General features: G+C 37.2%; 1 protein-coding gene across 1 annotated transcript; it reads left to right on the top strand.

The window, feature by feature from the left end:
• The first annotated feature begins 6,924 nt into the window (after nt 1-6,924).
• rab14l (RAB14, member RAS oncogene family, like) lies at nt 6,925-18,338 on the top strand. Its single transcript, XM_073840585.1, has 8 exons — nt 6,925-7,022; nt 9,205-9,263; nt 9,338-9,391; nt 12,102-12,279; nt 12,362-12,428; nt 14,992-15,079; nt 15,155-15,185; nt 16,780-18,338. The coding sequence occupies exons 2-8, from the start codon at nt 9,212-9,214 to the stop codon at nt 16,955-16,957; spliced, it is 648 nt and encodes a 215-aa protein (XP_073696686.1). The 5' UTR covers nt 6,925-7,022; nt 9,205-9,211; the 3' UTR covers nt 16,958-18,338.
• Nucleotides 18,339-20,218: the final 1,880 nt, after the last annotated feature.

The following is a 20,218-nucleotide window of genomic DNA, read 5'->3' as shown; positions in this document are numbered from 1 at the left end:
ATAAATTTGTAAAATTTGTCATTATTATGGTGTATGGAGTGTATATTGATGTGGGGAAAAACTAATTTAAAGCAGTTTAACATAATGCTGCAACAAAACAAAATGTGAAAAACATGAAGGGGTATGAATACTTTTGCAAGGCTCTGTATATGACAGTTAACCTCCAGATCCACCTGAACACAGTGCTAAACTACAGCATCAGTTACAGGTTTTTTTTATCTGAATTTTATGCTTTGTTTTTACAAATGAGTAGCACTGAAGTACAATTAGAACATCAAATATTTAATTTCAGTACACAAAACACAGTAACCTTTACTTCATACTAAATATGTGTTTTAGTTCAAATTAAATTTCCTTTGCATTTGTTCTCAAAATATGATTAGCTGATTGCAATAGTTAATCAACTAACATTTTGCGTTTTTTGCATTATGATTATTATACTGTTTATTCTTGTATCTCATTAACACATTACTACACACATGTACTGTTTATTTTCAGAACACAGTTTGCATTGTGTTTGATGTGTTTTGTACATATTTTAGTATTTTTCTGCAAGTGTGAATATGTTTTCCTTCTATATTTCTATGCATATACAGTGCCTTGCAAAAGTATACATAACCCTTAATGTTCATATTTTTTAAAAGTTGCTGTTTAATTTAAACTGCATTAAATTACTTTTTTCCACATCAATCTACACTCCACAAACCATAATGGCAAAGCAAAAAAAATAGGTTTTTAACATCTTTGCAAATGTATTAAAAATAAAAACTAAAATGATTCCATTCCATAAGTATTCAAAATCTTATCTAAGACAGTTGACATTTAGTGCAGTGCATTCGTATTGCTTGCAGATGTTACTACACTTTGAGTGAAGGTAACCTGTGGTAAATTAAATTGAATGGATCATGGATGTGATTTGTAAAGGCACACAAATCTAACAGCTGAAAATGCATATCAAAAAACAAGCCCTGAGGTAAAAAAAAAAAAAAAAACTGCCTGAGCTCAGAAACAGGACTGCATCAAGCAACACATTTGATGAAGAGTTCAGAACTCTTCATTTACTTTGTAAATTTCCTACCATAAATATATCAGAACTCAATTTTTGATTAGTAATATGCACTGCTAAGAACTTAATTTGGACAACTTTAAAGGTGATTTTTTTTTTTTTTTTTTTTTTTTTGCATCCTCAGAATCCAGATTTTTAAATAGCTGTATCTCTTTTAGGTTATCCAGACATCAGTGGAAAGCATATTTATTCAGCTTTCAGATTATATCTCAGAATTGAAAAAGCTGACCCTTATGAGTAGTTTTGTGGTCTAGGGTCACATATATTTGTGCTTTAATCAACAGCGAGAGTTTAGCCTAAAACAAGGTCAACCGTATTTCATTGACTGCAGCACAGATTTGATTGCCATCAGGAGAGACATTTGCTGTACATGCACTGGAGTGACTGCATGATGGTCAGGGTGACACGACTCCCTGAGCCTCGTTATTAATGAGGTTAATTATCAGTCTCAGAGTCTGGCCTCGAGAGTCGAGCTCTAGTCATGCAGCGCAGATCAGAAGTGAGTGGCAGCTGTTTTCTGTGACTGACAGTTCTCTTTCTCTGTGTGTGTGTGACTGCAGCGGCGCTGGGCATCGTCCTCACCAGCGGCTGCGCCACCTCACGCCACTGCCAGCAGCAGGAACTGCCGGGAGTCTCCATCCACTGCTGCGACTCGGACCTGTGCAACAGCGCCACCCGTCGGCCCGCATATTCACTGCAGCAGGCGCTGCTGCTGCTCGTGCTCGCACGGATGTGCTTATGATTCAAAGCAAAATGAACTCTGAGAAAGAGAACCTGGACATCATGTTGGACAACCAAATACAGCACAATATTCCCACACAGCTTTCACTGTAAAACAGCGCTGAGTTGATGCAAAGCCAAGCTCAGAAGCATCACTCTTTTGATTATGTAAACATTTGCGTAGGTTGTGTTCTGCTGGTTAGCACTGTACTTTACAGTCTTGTTCTGCATGTACATGCATTAAATATAGTAATCACAATAACTGGGTTATCACTAGGTAGGCTACTATTACTGAACCAATCCCACTGATTTAATTTAGGGATGCACCGGAATGAAAATTCTTAAAAAAAAAAAAATTAAAGGCTAGACCGAACATGTTTTTTTGAAAACCCAACCCTTCCCTTTTATTTTGGCAGAAACCCACAAAAAGACCTCAGTACTACACTGTAAAAAGTGAACAGTTGGATCAACTTAAAAAATTACTTCAATTGGTAACACCTAAAAAATTTAAGTTCATTGAACTAAGATTATTTAAGTGTGGTCAATCACACTTAGATAATCTTAGTTCAATCAACTTCATTTTTCTTTTGAACTGGTTCTTTTTAGTGAACTATTTTAACCAGTTTATTAAATGGGACTGATCCGTCTGAAACAGTTCACAGCTCAAGCAGCACAGATCTACAAGTTATTCAATCAAAACTCACTTTCAGCAACAGATCCCATTATAAATTAACTGAGTGCTCCAGTTCCTCTAACAAACATTGAGGAAACTTTTCTGACTCAGACCAAAGAGCCACTGAGCATTTGAACGAAGGGGTGAAATAAAAGTTTTTATGGTTTCTCATTGTTTATGCAAAAAGTGAGCTGATGAAGACAAGTTTAGTTTAGACATATAAAATGTCTGCGTTTGGGTGCTTTAATAATATTATAATATGGCATTATATGATTACGTAAACAAACTGGTGAATCCATTATTTGAACCAGTTTGAAATGAACTGTCTGAAAGAACCAGTTCACGCATAATCGGATTTACCCAATTGTCTGAGGCTCTAAATTACAGGTAATAATTTTGTAAATAATATTCAGTTTCTTGCACAAGACTGATCGTTTTGGTTCATAAGACCTCAATCATCAACAAGAGTCACAGGTAGTAATTTTGCCTGATTACTGCTTTTTTAGACTTTATGAATCACCAGGGACACATTTTTAGCTGTTCTACTAAGGAAAAACAGTTACCTCCATCTTGGATGTTAAATTCATAGCAAATTTAAATTTCTGGGTGAACTATCCCTTTAACACCATGTTGTTCATTTATAGTATCCACTGTAAGAAAGTAAGTGCACACACTGTAAAATGAAGTGCAGGTGAACTTGTGTATCTTTTTAAATACTGATGTTTTGTTGTTGTTCTGCCTATGAACTCGTCATGTGTATCACAGAAAACAGTGTAAACACAGTGTGCTCATGACACCACATGGATTGTCCTTTTTTCTGTGAATGTGTGGTCAGTGCTTAATATACAGTATTTGATCTTCATATAAAAGACAGAGTTCAATGAGTCAAAGTAAAGTCAGTTCGAAGGCATTTTAAGGGCATGCTCTAATCGGTCATATTAAAGAATCATTTTTAAAAATAAGTTTAGAAGGAAAATAGCCATGCTGTATGAACTTTTTTAACTGTTTTGAAATCATTCGAATAAAGGAAATTATGAAGGATCCTAGAAACATTTGCTGTGAATTCAATTAATCAATTATTGTGACATTACTGGGGTTATAGAAGATGAAATACTGATTTTTACCAGGGTGAGGACTGCCATAAGCAGACAGATTTAAAAAAAAAAATTCTAATATTTCAATATTTCAAAAATAATTTGCTAGGTTTGATTTCAATAAAAAAAAAGATATACAGTGGGATACTGTTTGGATCAGTCAAAAGGTTTTGTGAGGTTGTCTGAACAAATACTGATGATTTCATGAAGACTGACCAGCAGATGGAGACACTGACATTAATGGCAGAAGTGTTCAAGTGCACCTGTCTGCAGCCTGCAGATCGAGGCGGGGCTGAATCTGGGGCGGGGCTGCACGTGTCGCCCCGCCCACATGCCTTCTCATTAGTAGTAGGTAAATTAATGACGTCGACGCAACATCCCTCCCACAACTCATCTCATTGGTTAGTGAAATGGATTGACGCCAAATGCAGTTGGAAACTATACTTATGTATTATACGTTTTATATAAACGCTGAATCCTTTGCTTATTTATTCAGCTTTCAGATGTGTACAAATCTCAATTAAAACGTACACTTATGACTGGTTTGTGGTCCAAGGTTACATACATTTACAAGCATGTTATGCAATGTTAACCAGGTGTTTATTTACAGCTTTTTTTTTTTTATTATTGTCTTAATTGTTAAGATACATAAATGTGGAAAATTATCAGCAAGAGTGTCCACTATCCTTATGTTATTAAATTAATTAATAGAAAAGTGTTGTTAAACATCAGAGTTGTTTATAAATACGAACATTTATGACACATGAATGAATTGACGACACATAAATTAATTTCACTGTTATTTATTTAAGATAATAATGTTCACAGTTATTTCTGATTCTCACTCCCGATCTTGACACGCGAAACAGCTGTCTGGGTCCTCTGTGCTCAAATACATTAATTTCTCTAAGAAATTGAAATAACACCCTATTGACCCTTCCCGAAGTATATCTACTAAATTTAAACATATTTTAATTTCTTCTAATTTCGCTATTAATTTACCATATCGGATTACTTCCTTGTTTAGTCAAGCCAGCTAAGGCATTTCTGGTCAACTGTACTGTGCCGTAATATGAGCGTACTTTGTTCGTTTTCTCTACATAATCCACTCACAATCGAAGAAAAGTGTTGTTTGTCTAAGAGGATCAAACGTCCATGTATACCGTTTCAAGAATGACAAATGGCAGTTTAAAAAAATAGAGTAATTCGGCTAAATATGCGCGATTCATTGCTATGATTGACAGGAATAACTGGACCAAACATCTGACAAGCTGATGGCAAAAAAGAGCTTAAATGATTCAGACTAAATTTAGAGTAACAAAACTACAGCGGGAACAAGTATGGTTAATAGATCAATGGATTTTAGAGTTCAAGATAAAACTTAAAAGATGGTATTAAACTTTATAAAATATTTAATATTCCTATCTATTCACATTGACTGCATTATTTAATTATTATACCATAATTATTTAATGTATTTGTAGTGAACTATATATTAGTATTTAAATAATTTACCCTTATAGGCTGTTTGTGTGTGAGTTTAATGATTTTCTGCACTTCCTATACTATATACTTAAGGACGGTAAAAGTACTAAAATTTATTAATTTTATAATAAATCGAAAAGCAAGACGTCTTGAAAAATGTAGGAAGTTTAAAAGGCAGCTGCATAATAAATAATCATGTGCTGCCATCTTTTGGTTATATTGGGTAGTTCCATATGCTCAGTGTATAAGGTCAATTGTCTTCTTTCAGTTTCATATTTCCTGCACTCTAATATGACGTGTTCCACTGTTTCTTCATGCCGGCTATATTCACATTTCCCTGTGCTATGTTTACCTATTTTCAGTAATGTTTCATTTAATCCCGTGTGTCCAAACCGAAGCCTTGATATTATTGTCTCTTCTCGCCTATTCCTCCCTGTACACCTTATTTCTCCCACTCTCCTTTGAATCTTATGAAACCATCGTCCTTTCCTATTTTCTTCCCATTGTTGTTGCCATTGTTTCTTTAATTTATTTTTAATAATAATTTTTGTTCCTCTAATAATAACTGTAAAATCAATTTGATTATTTTTAGTAACTACCTTTGCTATTTTATCTGCTATTTCATGTCCCTTAACTTCATAATGTATTCAACGTCATTACTTTGCCACCAATGAGATGAGTTGTGGGAGTTACGTTATCTCGACATTATTAATTTACCTACAACCAATGAGAAGGCATGTGGGCGGGGCGACACGTGCAGCCCCGCCCCAGATTCAGCCCCGCCTCGATCTGCAGGCTGCAGACAGGGGCTTCTCGAAGTGTTGGCTCTTGGCTTTGATAACTACAAATACATGTTCAAAGGGTACGAATCTTTTTATAGTAGTGAGAATCTTACACTGCCTTGCTAAAGTATTCATACCCCTTCATTGTTTTCATGTTTTGTTATGTTGCTGCCTTATAAACAAAGCCAAAACAAAAGTAAAACACATTTATTTTAAAAAATGAAATATGTAAACATTCAAAAACCATTCAAAAGGCCAATTTTTCAAAATTGACATTTATACATTATATAAAAGCTGAATAAATAAGCTTTCCACTGATGTATGGTTTGTTATGATAGAACAATATTTGGTCGAGATATAACTATTTAAAAATCTGGAATCTGAGGGTGCAAAAAATCTAAATATTGAGAAAATTCTCTTAAAGTTATCCAAATGTAGTTCTTATTAAAGCATATTACTAATCAAAATTTAAGTTTTAAAAAATGTACGGTAGGAAATTTACAAAATATCTTAATCGAACATGATCTTTACTTAATATCCTAATGATTTTTGGATCAAAATTCGATAATCAATCATTTTGACACATACAATGTATTTTTGGCTATTGCTACAAACATACCCGTGCTACCTAAGATTGGTTCTTCTTTTATCTTATTATTAAACAATAATGTGCTCATACCTTCTGAAAACTAATGTTTGGGTAAAGCATAAACAGTTTTCCATGGGCTGAATTGCTACTAGCAATAATTAAATTCCTGAAAAATGTATTTGTACTTTTAGTATTCATAATACTAAGCACATATTTGCGAGTTGATTGTTCAAATAACAAGAGGTGAAAATGAATGTTAAAGAGCAGTTTCCTCGAGTCATGACATTCTTACCTCTCTTTGAGTTTGGTTTACTAGAATTTTCTCCTTATGTGTCCCACCCACCGATCTATAATAGATAATAACATTTATAGATCAGTGGTCCCACCTTATTTTTCCATATGAAAGACAGTCAATAGATGAACGGGCTTCACGTTGTGTACGCGCGCGCGTCCACTGCGGGTCACGCCGAGTGCAGCGAAGCGCGCGTCCTCTGGCGCCGCCGGCCGGTGAGTCGCGGAACTGCGTCAGTCTTTGTGCCGCCGCCATCTTGACCAGGATCCGGATAATCACCACCTGAACACACTGATTTACAGCAAATACACACAACTACAGGTGAGAACATGGATGACAAACTTACACGTAGCACGTTCACACCGCACTCTCACGCGCGTTACTCCACAGAGCGCGTCCGTTCATTGCTAAACTCAAATCAGAGCCGCGAATCAGCCGTTAGCCGCTCACGTTAGCTAGCCGCTAGCAGCTCCAAATCACCACAAAAATAACAACGCCTGAAATATCTCAAAACAGGACTTAATCCGGTTGTTAGCTGCTCAGTGTGTTTGTGTGAGCGCTATGTGTTACTGTAGTGTCGTGCTGATGAGCTTTATCCGACAGGAAGAGAAGCGACACCCACTCAGCTGATTAAGATTTGTGTTTATATGTGACAGTTTCACACTTACACTCCATATAAAAGGGTATAAATGATGCTACATGCAACGACATGCGTTAGTATGAGTGTTTCTATCAGGACAGGCTGCTGTCAGTCATCTGCTTTATACTGAGATAACTAATGATGAGGATGATGAAGATTTGCTGGTATGATTGACAGTCAGACTGTCCTGCTGAGTATGTGTGTGTTTTATGATCTGACTGATGACTGACAGTTTCTGGTGTTGTTGTTCTCACACTCATGACACACCGATGATATATGATAGTAGTAGTCCATACCAGTTTACCAGTTAAATTTCTTGATGTTCAGTGGTCACATCTGACCCAATTATGATTATCTGGACTGTGAAATGCTGATATAATGCTATGAATATCTATTAAATTACATTAAATTAACTTCAGCCTTTCAGTGTTTTCTTCTTTATGCCAGTGCTGTTAATTAAAATGCAAAATGTGACCCTGGACCACAAAACCAGTCATAAGGGTCAGTTAAATAAATAAGCTTTCCAGTGATGTATGGTTTGTTAGGATAGGACAATATTTGCCTGAGATATTACTATTTGAAAATCTGGAATCTGAAGGTGCGAACCAATTAAAATGATGAGAAAAACGCCTTTAAAGTTGTGCAAATGAAGTTCTTAGCAATGCATATTACTAATCAAAAATTAACTTTTCATATATTTACTGTAGTTATAACTGTAGTATCTTCATGGAACACTATCTTTACTTAATATCCTAATGATTTTTGGCATAAAAGAAAAATTTATCATTTTGACACACATACAATGTATTTTGTGGCTATTGCTGAAAATATACCTGTGCTACTCAAGACTGGCTTTGTGGTCCAGGGTCACAAATATTGTACAATAATATCAGCCTTGGCACTATATTAGTCGACTACCGATTAATATGAGCCTCATAACAAAATCTGTATGTGAACAAAGAGTCTGATAATAAAGTGTCATCATATTCATGTATTCATCATTACAGCTGCTCATTAAAAGAAATATGACGTTATTGTGCGGCTCTCAGTCAATTGGTTATCTTGCATAAATTAAGTCTTGAGAACTGAAAATTGAGATATTAGTGCAGAAATCTAATTTCTAAGCATTCTGGTGATCGTACATTAGTACATTTGTATTAATGCGACACATACGCTACCAATGAAACGTTTTTGAACAGTAAGATTTTTAATGTTTTTTTTTTTTTATGGCTCTTCTGCTCACCGAGCCTGCATTTATTTGATCCAGAGTACAGCAAAAACAGTACAACTTTTAAATACTCTTACTATTTAAAATAGCTTTCTATTAGAATATATTTTAAAATGTAATTTATTCCTGTGATCAAAATTAAATTTTCAGCATCATTACTCCAGTCTTCAGTGTCACATGATCATTCAGAAATAATTTTAATGTGCTGATTTGCTGCTCAAGAAACATTTATTATTATTATTAATATTAAAAACAGTTGAGTGCATTTTTTTAGTATACTTTGATGAATAAAAAGATCCAAAGATATAAATCCATAGATCCAAAGATTTTTAGTATACTTTGATGAATAAAAAGATCCAAAGAAGGGGGGGGGGATTTTAGAAATTAATACTTTTATTTAGCTAGGATGCTTTAAATTAATCAAAAGAGATGATCAAGACATTTATAATGTTACAGAAGATTTCTATTTCAGAAAAATGCTGTTCTTCTGAGCTTTCTATTCACCAAAGAAACCCGAAACAATGACGATCACGTGTGTGTGTGTGTGTGTGTGTGTGTGTGTGTGTGTGTGTGTGTGTGTGTGTGTGTGTGTGTGTGTGTGTGTGTGTGTGTGTGTGTGTGTGTGTGTGTTTCAGAGCAGCGATGGCGACTGCACCGTACAACTACTCCTACATCTTCAAGTACATCATCATCGGTGAGTGAATCAGCAGCAGTGAAGTGTTCAGTTGTGTGTCGTCAGGCTCTAACATCTGTCCTCTCTATCCACAGGAGACATGGGCGTAGGGAAGTCCTGCTTACTGCACCAGTTCACAGAGAAGAAATGTGAGTATGAGTGATTGTCAGGCCTTTCCTTCAGCATGTTAAACACACACGATGCAACATCCTCAGCCACACAAGCGAGCCTTGTGCTCTGAACAAACAGCCTCTGTGTGTGCTTCACTTTCAGTGTTTGTGTGAAATGATCAGCCCGTGACGGCTTGTTTAAAGGGGTCGTGACATGCTGGTTTATTATTTATTTATTATTTGTATTGTTGTTGTTTTGCATTATCACTGCATCTCTCCAATCGTCTGAATGAACCACTGCTTATCCTTTATAATTACCATCATCAGCAGATATAAAGGTGATAAAGCAATTTTAATACCCCACGTTTAGAGAGCGACTCCCCAATGCATGCAAATTAGGCTAGATAAAATATCTAGGCTGTCATTAGAATGTGGGCTATAATAAGTTGTGAAGTTGTCTATAACTCTGTATCATACTTAAAAAAATTCGGTCTCTATTTGCACTTTGAATATTGAAAGAGTAGTCTACTTTGAATATGGCGGCATTTATTGTCTATTTTTTGTTATTTATACTGTAATTTTTTACAAATTTGATTCTGAGGCTTTCAGAAACAGCCCATTTGATTTGCCTGGCAATTGGAATCAGCCATGAAGAATAAAGATCAGTGCATTACTAAAAAGAAATTGGGTGCTCCTAATTTTTTTTGATGCTCCCAACTTTTTGAAGTGTAATAGTAATTTTAATCAAATTTTTGTTTAATAATATGTTTTATTTAAAAAAAACAAACAAGCAAAAAACAGGCAAGGCAAGGAAATATTTAGTTTACATGTAAATAAAAAGTAATGTTTGAAAGCAATTCATTTTGTGTTTGCAGGTCTATGGTAACAGCAAACCCGAAATCAGAATATCTGCCGAGGTTTTAAGTCATTCATAGTGTTTTAAAGTCAAAATTTTTGCAACTTCCTTGACATAATTTTTTTTTTTTTTAGCCTGAATTAGATTTAATTCGGATGACAGAAGAATATCTATTACCTGTTTATTTTAGCATGACCATTACATGTATAAAAGATTTAAAAAAAATTTGATAATAATAACAATAATAATTATTAAAGCATTTCTCTAGGGAAATGTAATATCGCAAGAAATATCGTTATCGCAATATTCAACACCAATATCGCATATTTTCCCAATATCGTGCAGCCCTAGATGTGTATATTGTTACAGAAGATTTGATTTCTATTTTGAATAAATACTGTTCTTTTTTACTTTTAATTATGAAAGTATCCTAAAAAAAGTATTACGATTCCAAAAAAAATATTAAGCAGCAAAAACTGTTTTCAACATTGATAATAAATCAGCATATTAGAATGATTTCTGAGGGATCATATGACACTGAAGACTGGAGTTATGGTGCTGAAAATTCAACTTTGATCACAGGAATAAATTATATTTTAAAGTATATTAAAACAGAACATTGTTATTTTGAGTTGTAATAATATCTCACAATATTACTGTTTTACTGGATTTTTGATCAAATAAATGCAGCCTTGATGAGAATAAGAGACTTCTTTAAAAAACAAAAAAATCTTACTAATCCCAAACTCTTAAATGGCAGTGTAGGATTACAAATAATTGCTTTTATAAAACGAATCAGTTTTGTCTTAAAATTTAAATGGAAATAAATCATAAAGGTAAACATCTAGATAAGTGATCCGTTTCAGTCTCATTTTTTTTCCCCCTCATTTTTCAAAGCACGGTGATAAACAGAAAAATAACAATCAATGATGCAAACGTCACCAAATATAACACAAATTCAGTTTGAGCTGTAAAGCAGCTCTACTTAAGACTAGTGTCATTATTCAGATCAGTTCAGTTCAATTAAGTTCATCAGTGATTAAACTAATGTGAGTCAAGGTGTATTCACTCTTGTAGTTTGGTTCAGTTGGTTTATTTGGTCCGGACCTAAAAGGAAAATTATACATTTGGTTCTGGTCTGCTTAACATTCACACTATTTTTGACAGCGAACCTAAAGGCATAGTGATACGTTCACAGTTTGATTGGTCGGGTTAAATGTTGTATATTTCAAGACGGAATTCACCGACGACTCCAAACAAAAGGAAAAGGTGTGTTCAACTTAAAGTAGCATTACGGATGCATGACATCAAAAAACCTATTTACTGATTGGTCTGCTCACACTAATACACTTAATGCCGTCCGCTGGACTAAGCACTCTCATTGTTACATCTGTATGGTTTTATTTTCACCACCTGCAAACCCACAAAGAGCTCTTAAATGGCGCTTTCCACCCTCTGCTCATTTTGTTTTGGATACACCGCTTGTTCCGTTTGTGAAATCATGTCGCATAGGAAAGGAAAAGGAAAGGAGGCGATGTGAGGCCAAGTATGTTGACCCATACTCGACTCTCTACAAGTTCAACTCTCTAACCATTAGGCCACGGCTGCCCAAGCGTTGCATTTTGTCATTACTTCCTGTTTTTGGTTCGTTTAGAAGAATTTGGTCCATGTTGCATTCATATTTAATTCGAATCGCACCAGAGTTTATTTGGAAAGGGGCCGAGACCTATTTTTTAATGATCCCGGATGGCATCGTTTGCACATACTCAAATGAACCGCACTAACAGAGCAGTCGCACCAGAGTTTGTTTTAATCAAACCAAATACGACACGTGTGAACACACCCTCAGTCAGTAGTTGTTGGCGTTCACCATGAATGCTCTGCTCTCCTCAGTCATGGCCGACTGTCCGCACACCATCGGCGTGGAGTTCGGCACCAGGATCATTGAGGTGAGCGGTCAAAAGATCAAGCTGCAAATCTGGGACACTGCGGGTCAGGAGCGCTTCAGAGCGGTCACACGCAGCTACTACAGAGGAGCGGCAGGAGCACTGATGGTTTACGACATCACCAGGTAAGTCATCCGAGTAATGTTGCTCTCATGCTGCTATTGAGTCTAGCAATGGAAACAAATGCTCTGTCTGTGTGTCATACAGGAGAAGCACATACAACCACCTCAGCAGCTGGTTGACTGATGCCAGGAACCTCACCAACCCTAATACGGTGAGTACAAGCAAAGTCTGGACTGGCAGGGGTATTTCAGTACTATAGCATTGTAGTAACTAGGGCTGTTATGATTCCTTGATTCAATTCAAGTATTCGGTTTGAAAAAGAATCCTCAACTGCAATTTGCCTGTGTCGAGTAACCGGAAAAATACTAGAAGTGTTGCATTCCACGGATGAGAACCCATGAAGTGCATTATTAGACCATGTTCCAAGGCTGCATAATAGGGCTGTCCCCGACTATGAATTTTCATAGTCGAATCAGAATTTTCAAATCTTTCTATAGTCGACCGATAGTCGAATCATCTAGGCCTATGTGTGTGTGTGAATGGGTTGGGAGGGGCACGACACTATAGTCAGCTGGAGGGTAAAACTATTTTTATTTTATTTTACACACTGCACACAGCAACAACTTTTAATAAAGCGACCAAAACTGCCTGCCAACTGACAAACAAATTTATTTAGGTTTAAATAAAAACACAGAACGCGTCTTTTAGTTCTAAAAACGTGAGGCGCACAGCACTGCCTTTTTTGGTGACTTTTAATAAAAGAGCAGTGTGCTGCAGTTTTTTTTTATGTTGCTAAGCAACGACCAAAACAGCTGTCCTGTCAGTCAAATCAAAGGATTATAGCGCGAGCGCTCTAAAATCTTAGTTTTTTGCTGTTAAGTAAACTGTCATATTAGCAGAAACCCTAAATAATACAGCTCCGGGTTACCCACGATAGACACCAAAGGTTTCTCCTCCATTTCTTGCAGTCTCCGGACTTTTTAAGCAACGGTAAACTTTCGTCACCACAACAGAAGGCCCGCCTCTCCATTCATTTCGATTGGACAATGGAAAAGAACGCGAATGACGTTGGGCGTTTTTCCGCTCAGAGTTGATTTTTTTTTCAACTTCAGGCGCTTAGAGCGCTCCTGCAAAAACGCGAGGCGCAGCAGGTGGCGAAAACGCGAGGCGCCGGGGGCGCATAAACGGCGCGCAGAACGCTCACTGCCAACAGAAAACCATTCAAAAGAGGCGCCTCCAACTGCAAAAACGCGTTCGGTGTGATCGCGGCCTAATCCCTGCCGTCAAGATGGTCCTCATCTCGTCATGGATCAGGGAAAGTGAAAATTAAATCTGTCACAGGGGTGGTTGGATTTATTCACAAACACGTTAAAAATATTTATTGAACGCTTCTTTCTTTTCACTTTTGTTTTTACTGCATTATCATAATCAAAGGCTGTATATAACTTAATATAACCGTACAAAACCAGTAGTTCTGTGTGCAATTAGACATTGGGCACCCCCATATTGCCAAAATGGTATGATGCTCGTTTCACCCGCGAAGATTCGACTGTGAGATCGGTGGTCGAATCAGGCTCCGCATATTGATGCATCGAATCTTCGACTATTCGGGGACAGCCCTACTGCATAATATAAGAAACCCATTTAAAAATCATGAGCATAATGTCATTGAGAATTCACAAACACTACGATTCAGATTAAATAAATATACGCAATGCATGTTTAATATATGCACTTTATTTACATGCGTGTAGGTCAAGTGCATCTCAAAGCGGCTTTCATTCACAGTAAATGCTGCTCCACACAAACTGTTGTCATGTACATCTGTGGAGTGTCTTAAACTCCATCTCTGCATCTTGTATCATTAGTTTGGATTTACTATAAGGTTCATCTGGGAACGCAGCCTGTATCATTTAATTAGACTTGTAAGGTAAATCATTTATAAACCTACACAAATGCAAGGGGGGAACAATCAGTATCTTTCTCAATATGCTAACGGTTCATGGCGATTTCAAAAAACCCTCACTCTGCGTTTAAACGTTTTGAGGTCCACATATTCAAGAAATTACAGTGGCTGTAGCATTTTGTTGTAAAGAAATGACCAAATATTAAAGATTAAGTGGACATTTGAATTAAATGTTAATTCAATATTACACAAGGATTAGATCATGCTGTAAAGTGTAAAAACTATTTTCAGGCTGTTGGCTCTGTCTCTAGTCTTTTGTTATAATGTATAATGTACATTATGTCTATTGTACAGTTATATCAATAAAACTATATGATTGCTTGCTTTAGATACTTCATTTGAAATAATTATCGCCGTCCCATAGCACAAAGTCTCGTGATTTTTTTGATGCGCACAGAGGAATTTGTTAATCGGATGCATTTCCATCTCCCATTATTTGCATCAACCCTTTTTCACACAAGTCAAAAACCACCTCAAGCAGGTGTGTAAAAGCTTTTTTTGCGGATTTTTATTCAAAATGTGGTATTTCCAGCACTTGTTTCTGATGCGATGCTTCAATACTTCAAGCAGTTTTTACAAATGTGCTTAGAAAAAAACATCACTGGTGTGCATCTTGAGACAAAACAAAGTCACTGATACATTCTAAGATCAGTCAGTGCAAGTTTATTTTAGTTGAAACAGCTCAGACTTACATTTTAGTCTAGGACTAGGTTTACGCCTTGTCTGTGAAACTGGTGGCATATGTATTTTAAGAAATGTATGGTTGGCTCTGTTGGTTTTGCTCAGAGGGGTTTCTCTGTTTGTGCAGGTGATCATACTCATAGGAAACAAAGCGGATCTGGAAGCGCAGCGGGATGTGACGTATGAGGAAGCGAAGCAGTTTGCTGAAGAGAACGGTAAGTGAAGCGTATGTCTGTCACATGACTGATCACATGACACTGTTCTGATCTCACATGTGTTTGTGTTCATAGGTCTGCTGTTCTTGGAGGCCAGTGCTAAAACGTGAGTTATTTCCAGCAGCTCCAGCCTTATGGATGTGATGTTATATGAACGTGATATTAGATTATTATTATTATATTATATGTATAATTCCACCTATGAACTCCGCCATCCACAGAAACTAGCCTAGCAACTAGCTTTAACATATTGCTAGCATGTTCCTAAGGTTACAGTTGAGGTCAAAAGTTTACATCCACCTTGGAGAATCTGCAAAATGTTAATTATTTGACCAAAATAAGAGGGATCATATACAATGCATGTTATTTTTGATTTAGTTGTGAGCTGAAGAAGATATTTCACATAAAAGATGTTTACATAGAGTCTAAAAGAGAAAATAATAGTTGAATTTTTAAAAATGACCCCATTTAAAAGTTTACATACACTTGATTTTTAATACTGTGTTGTTACCTGAATAATCCACAGCTGTGTTTTTTTTTTTGTTTAGTGATAGTTGTTCACAAGTCCCTAGTTTGTCCTGAACAGTTAAACTGCCTGCTGTTCTTCAGAAAAATACACAAATTCAAATTCTTTGGGCTTACAGCATTTTTGTGTATTTGAACCCGGACTGTATGATCTTGAGATCCATCTTTTCACACTGAGGACAACTGAGGGACTCGTGTGCAACTGTTACAAAAGGTTCAAACGCTCACCGATGCTCCAGAAGGAAAAACGATGCATTAAGAGGTGGGGGGTGAAAACTTTTTGAATTTGACGATCAGGGTAAATTTATTTATTTAAACTTATTTTTGTCTTCTGGAAAACAGAAGCATTTTCTGTAGCTTCTGAAGGGCAGTACTAAATGAAAAAATACTGTATTTAGGCAAAATAATAAAAATGTACACATTCCTCATTCCGTTCAAAAGTTTTCACCCCCCAGCTCTTAATGAATCATGTTTCCTTCTGGAGCATCAGTGAGCATTTGAACCTTCCGTAATAGTTGTATATGAGTCCCTCAGTTGTCCTCAGTGGGAAAAGATGGATCTTAAAAGCAAACAGTCATTCTGGAGTTCACAAAAATGCTGAAAAACCAAAGAGTTTGTGGGACCTGAAGGATTTTTCTGAAGAACAGCAGGCAGTTTAGCTGTTCAGGACAAAAAAGGGACTCATGAACAACTATCACTACACACAAAAAAAACCACAGAGCTGTGGATCATTCATGTGACAACACAATATTAAGAATCAAGCATATGTAAACATTTGAACAGGGTCGTTTTGATAAATTTAACTATTATTTTCTCTTGTGGACTATATGTAAACATCTTTTATGAAATATTTTATACAGGTCAGGACTAAAAAAAACTAACACATTTTGTGTGATGCATCTTATTTTGGTAAAATATTAAACATTTTGCAGATTCTGCAAGGTGTATGTAAACTTTTGACCTCAACTGTTTATTCCTAATAATAATAGCATTTTTTTTATTGGTGACCTGTTTTTGTTTGTTATAATAGTAGAATAGTTACTTGTCTTCATGAGATCAGGTTGGGTTTTCCCAAGGCATCAGCAAGTTTGCTTAATTTTTTTTTTCTTGTTCCGTTAATCTCATGTGAGCATATAGATAACTATAGCTAACTAACCGTGTATTTGTGGTCTCAGAGGTGAGAATGTGGAGGACGCTTTTCTGGAAGCAGCCAAAAAGATCTACCAGAACATTCAGGACGGCAGTTTGGATCTGAACGCTGCCGAGTCTGGCGTGCAGCACAAACCGTCAGCGCCGCAGGGTGGCCGGCTCACCAGCGAACCACAGCCGCAGAGGGAAGGGTGTGGCTGTTAATGACCTTCATCCTCCACCCGCTCTCCACAGCCATCCTCCTCCTCTTTCTCCTCCATCACACACGAGCTCCCGTCCCAGAGAGCCGCGGGAATCGCAGAGGGGAGGATCACAGCTACATGCGCTCATTTCCTCCTCCTGTCTCTCTCTCTCTTCATCTGTCCATCCTCACTCTCTCTGGTCGGTGTGCTCTTACATTCCCATCCTCATCATCTTCTGACTGCACTAACCGCTGCTCATCACGTCACACACATCATTTCAAGACAGTTCGGCCTCTTTTTTTTATTTATTGATTTTATATGTCAACAATGTGGCGTCACAGATGTCACCTGTGCAGCAGGAAGTGGCTGAACATGACGTGGATCATAATCCAACATGCTGCTGCTGCATGGGTAGCGTTAGGATGTTTTAAGAACACCGAATGCAGTTCTGCTGCCTTTTTTCCAATGTGGTTGTGAAATTCAGAGCAGTGAAAGCATGCAGAGATGCCCTTTTGATGCTCCTGCAGCTAAAAAGCTTAGGTGGAGGGTGCAGAATAATGCATTGCATTTTTACATGCACCTGTGCTCAGAATAACGCATTGCGTTTTTTATGCATCTGTAAACATGCAGTGGTCTCATCAAATCCACTGATCCCAAATTAAAACCTAATGAAACGTCTCAAACTCGCAATCACGTGCATGTTCACATGCGAGCGCACGAGTCGGTTCGACAGCTTTATGAATCAAAGACACTTTACTGAAAGATTGATTCTTTCATCGCGCCCGTCTCCTCTTTTGCTCCATCATCATATCATTATACATTCGTCTGTCCTCCCCACCATTATTTTATGTTGCCTTATCATTATCATTCATGTTAATATTATCACCATCACCGTTTAATCTCATCTAGCTCAACATGCAGTTCAGACTAAACAAAACGGTTTTACAACACTGCTACTGTTTTTGTATAGATCTCTGAAATGTGACGGAAACGGCTCCAGTTGTGTAGGCTGTACAGTAAACATCAGCGCATCGGCTTGTATATTAACAGCACCGCCGCAACTTCCTCTGAAGCAGCATCTGTGTCTTAATTCAGTGTATGTACCATATGAAATGGGAACTGGTTCAGCTGCTGTATATAAGGCTGTATCTGTTGGTGATGTAACATAAAGAGCACTGACTCCTCACTCAAGAGTGTACATCACAAACTCCAGCTGGAGAGACGCTAGACAAATTCTCCTCAGAACGACCTCTTCTCGCTGTTCACATGAGCAAAAACAGTACATATGTATAAACTTCAAAGGAGCTGTGCTAACGTTTGAAAATCTGTTCTTGTGTGTATATGATTTTAAAATGTTGACATTTTGATTTTAATGATGACAATAAAAATGCTCTAGAGAATAAGTGTTTCTGCTTCAATCTGAATCAACTAGTGGTGGGAGGAAAAATCGATTCTCCGATGCATCGTGATTTTCTCTTCAACAATTCTGAAAATTTTAGAATCGATTGTGAGCTTGGTTTTTTCCCTGCATATGGCATGTGCGCGCTAGAGACGCGGCGGGCTTCATTGCACAGAATTTGCACTGAGACACTTGCACATTGATTGACAGTGTGTGCTTCCACCCGCCATGTTTTACTTTAAATATGCTTTCATTTGTATGGAACGCCGAGTGGGTCTTCGCGTTCCAGGCGACTCATTACCCGTGTTTTTCCAACTTTCTACCCGTGAAAGTGCACTGGAGCAGCAGTCAAATCTGTGACTTCCCACCCATGAACTCGTACTAGATCGATGTACTCCCAGTCCCGGCAAAACTTGCCAAAAAGGCGTCTGCGGTGTTCTACATTAACCGTAATATGCAATATACCATTATTGGCAGCAGTCTAATTACTTCCCTGGTGAAAAAAGCAGCATTTGCTGGCTAGGTAGGTTTTGATGCTGGTTTATGCTGGTCAAGGACCAGCATAAACCAGCAAAGAACCACCTTAAACCAGCACAAAACCTACCTAACCAGCATCTGCTGTTTGTTTGTTTTTTTTCTACAGGGTTATGTGTGTTTTGGGTCCTCCAAGAGTTTTTCTACCAATAAACATCTCCATTCTTCATATTCAGTTATTATAATATGTAATGCCAGTGTTGCACAGGGCAGTTGTAAGTGTTTTTTCTGTAAGCTTTCAAATAATTTTGAAGTTAGGACAGCTGTTGGGTTGCCCTAAAGTTAAGACTTTAATACCCCTTTCCTATCTGGAGTTACGATAAGATTACACACTTAGGAAATGCTGTTCTGTAATAGCTTTTGTCCTAAATATGGTCCTTACTGAAATTACCAGGCTACCAAACAGATAGGATACGATTTCTAAAGTTAGGATCTTTCTGTAATACTCCCCCTGGTGTCCAGAAAACGCCTATTTTTACGCCGTTTTAGCTGAAAAATACGGCGTTCAATTGTACAAACGGCGTAAATCACGCCATTATGTGCGGTTCTGCTGTAAAAATGCCGTCTGTACAACAAAATGCCATATTTCAAGACACCAGGCATCTGGTAGATGGCAAATTAAGACCCATTTGGCGGTCCATACATTTATGCCGTTTAGAATGCAGTACTATTAGATGCACGAAACTCGCACTGACAGATCTCTCGACTTTTATGTGCACTTTGCGTTTGTTCGTCCTAAAGCTCGATTGAAAATGCAAGAGCTTTTAACCGCAGCTTCAAATACTTTCATACGAAACTGTACACACAGTCAGTTAAATAGGTAATAGTTTTTAAGTAGCAGCCTGCTTATATACCCTGGTGAAAAAAACAGCTAAAACCAGCCTAGGCTGGTTGGTTGTAGCTGGTCAGCAGGCTGGTTTTAGAAGGGTTTTGGCCACTTTTCCAGACTGGTCAAGCTGGTCTTAGCTGGTCTGGCTGTGAAATCACCAGCTAAAACCAGCTTCGCCAGGCTGGGAGACCAGCTAAAACCAGCTATTTCCAGCCTAAACCAGCTAAGACCAGCCAACCAGCCTAGGCTGGTTTTTTTCAGCAGGATAATAAAAAAATAGTTTTTAAATTTTGCACAAAATAAATTTGATATAAAATATCTATGAAAATGTAGCCATGTGCAGTAATATTAAAAACTGAGAATGTGACACATCGTGATATTTAGTTGATAATGAAAATCGTAATTAAATTCTTGAAACCAGTGAAGATTCACACACCTTCCTTTTAAGATGGCAGTACTGACAGAACTTTAAACAAAAAGCATATAAACTGCAATTTTACATTTTGTTAAAATAATCAACA

This window comes from Garra rufa, chromosome 5 (genome assembly GCF_049309525.1).
Source record: "Garra rufa chromosome 5, GarRuf1.0, whole genome shotgun sequence".
NCBI classification, from domain to species: Eukaryota; Metazoa; Chordata; class Actinopteri; order Cypriniformes; family Cyprinidae; genus Garra; species Garra rufa.
The sequence above is the reverse complement of the archived record's forward strand: the minus strand, read 5'-3'. Positions and strand labels throughout refer to the sequence as shown.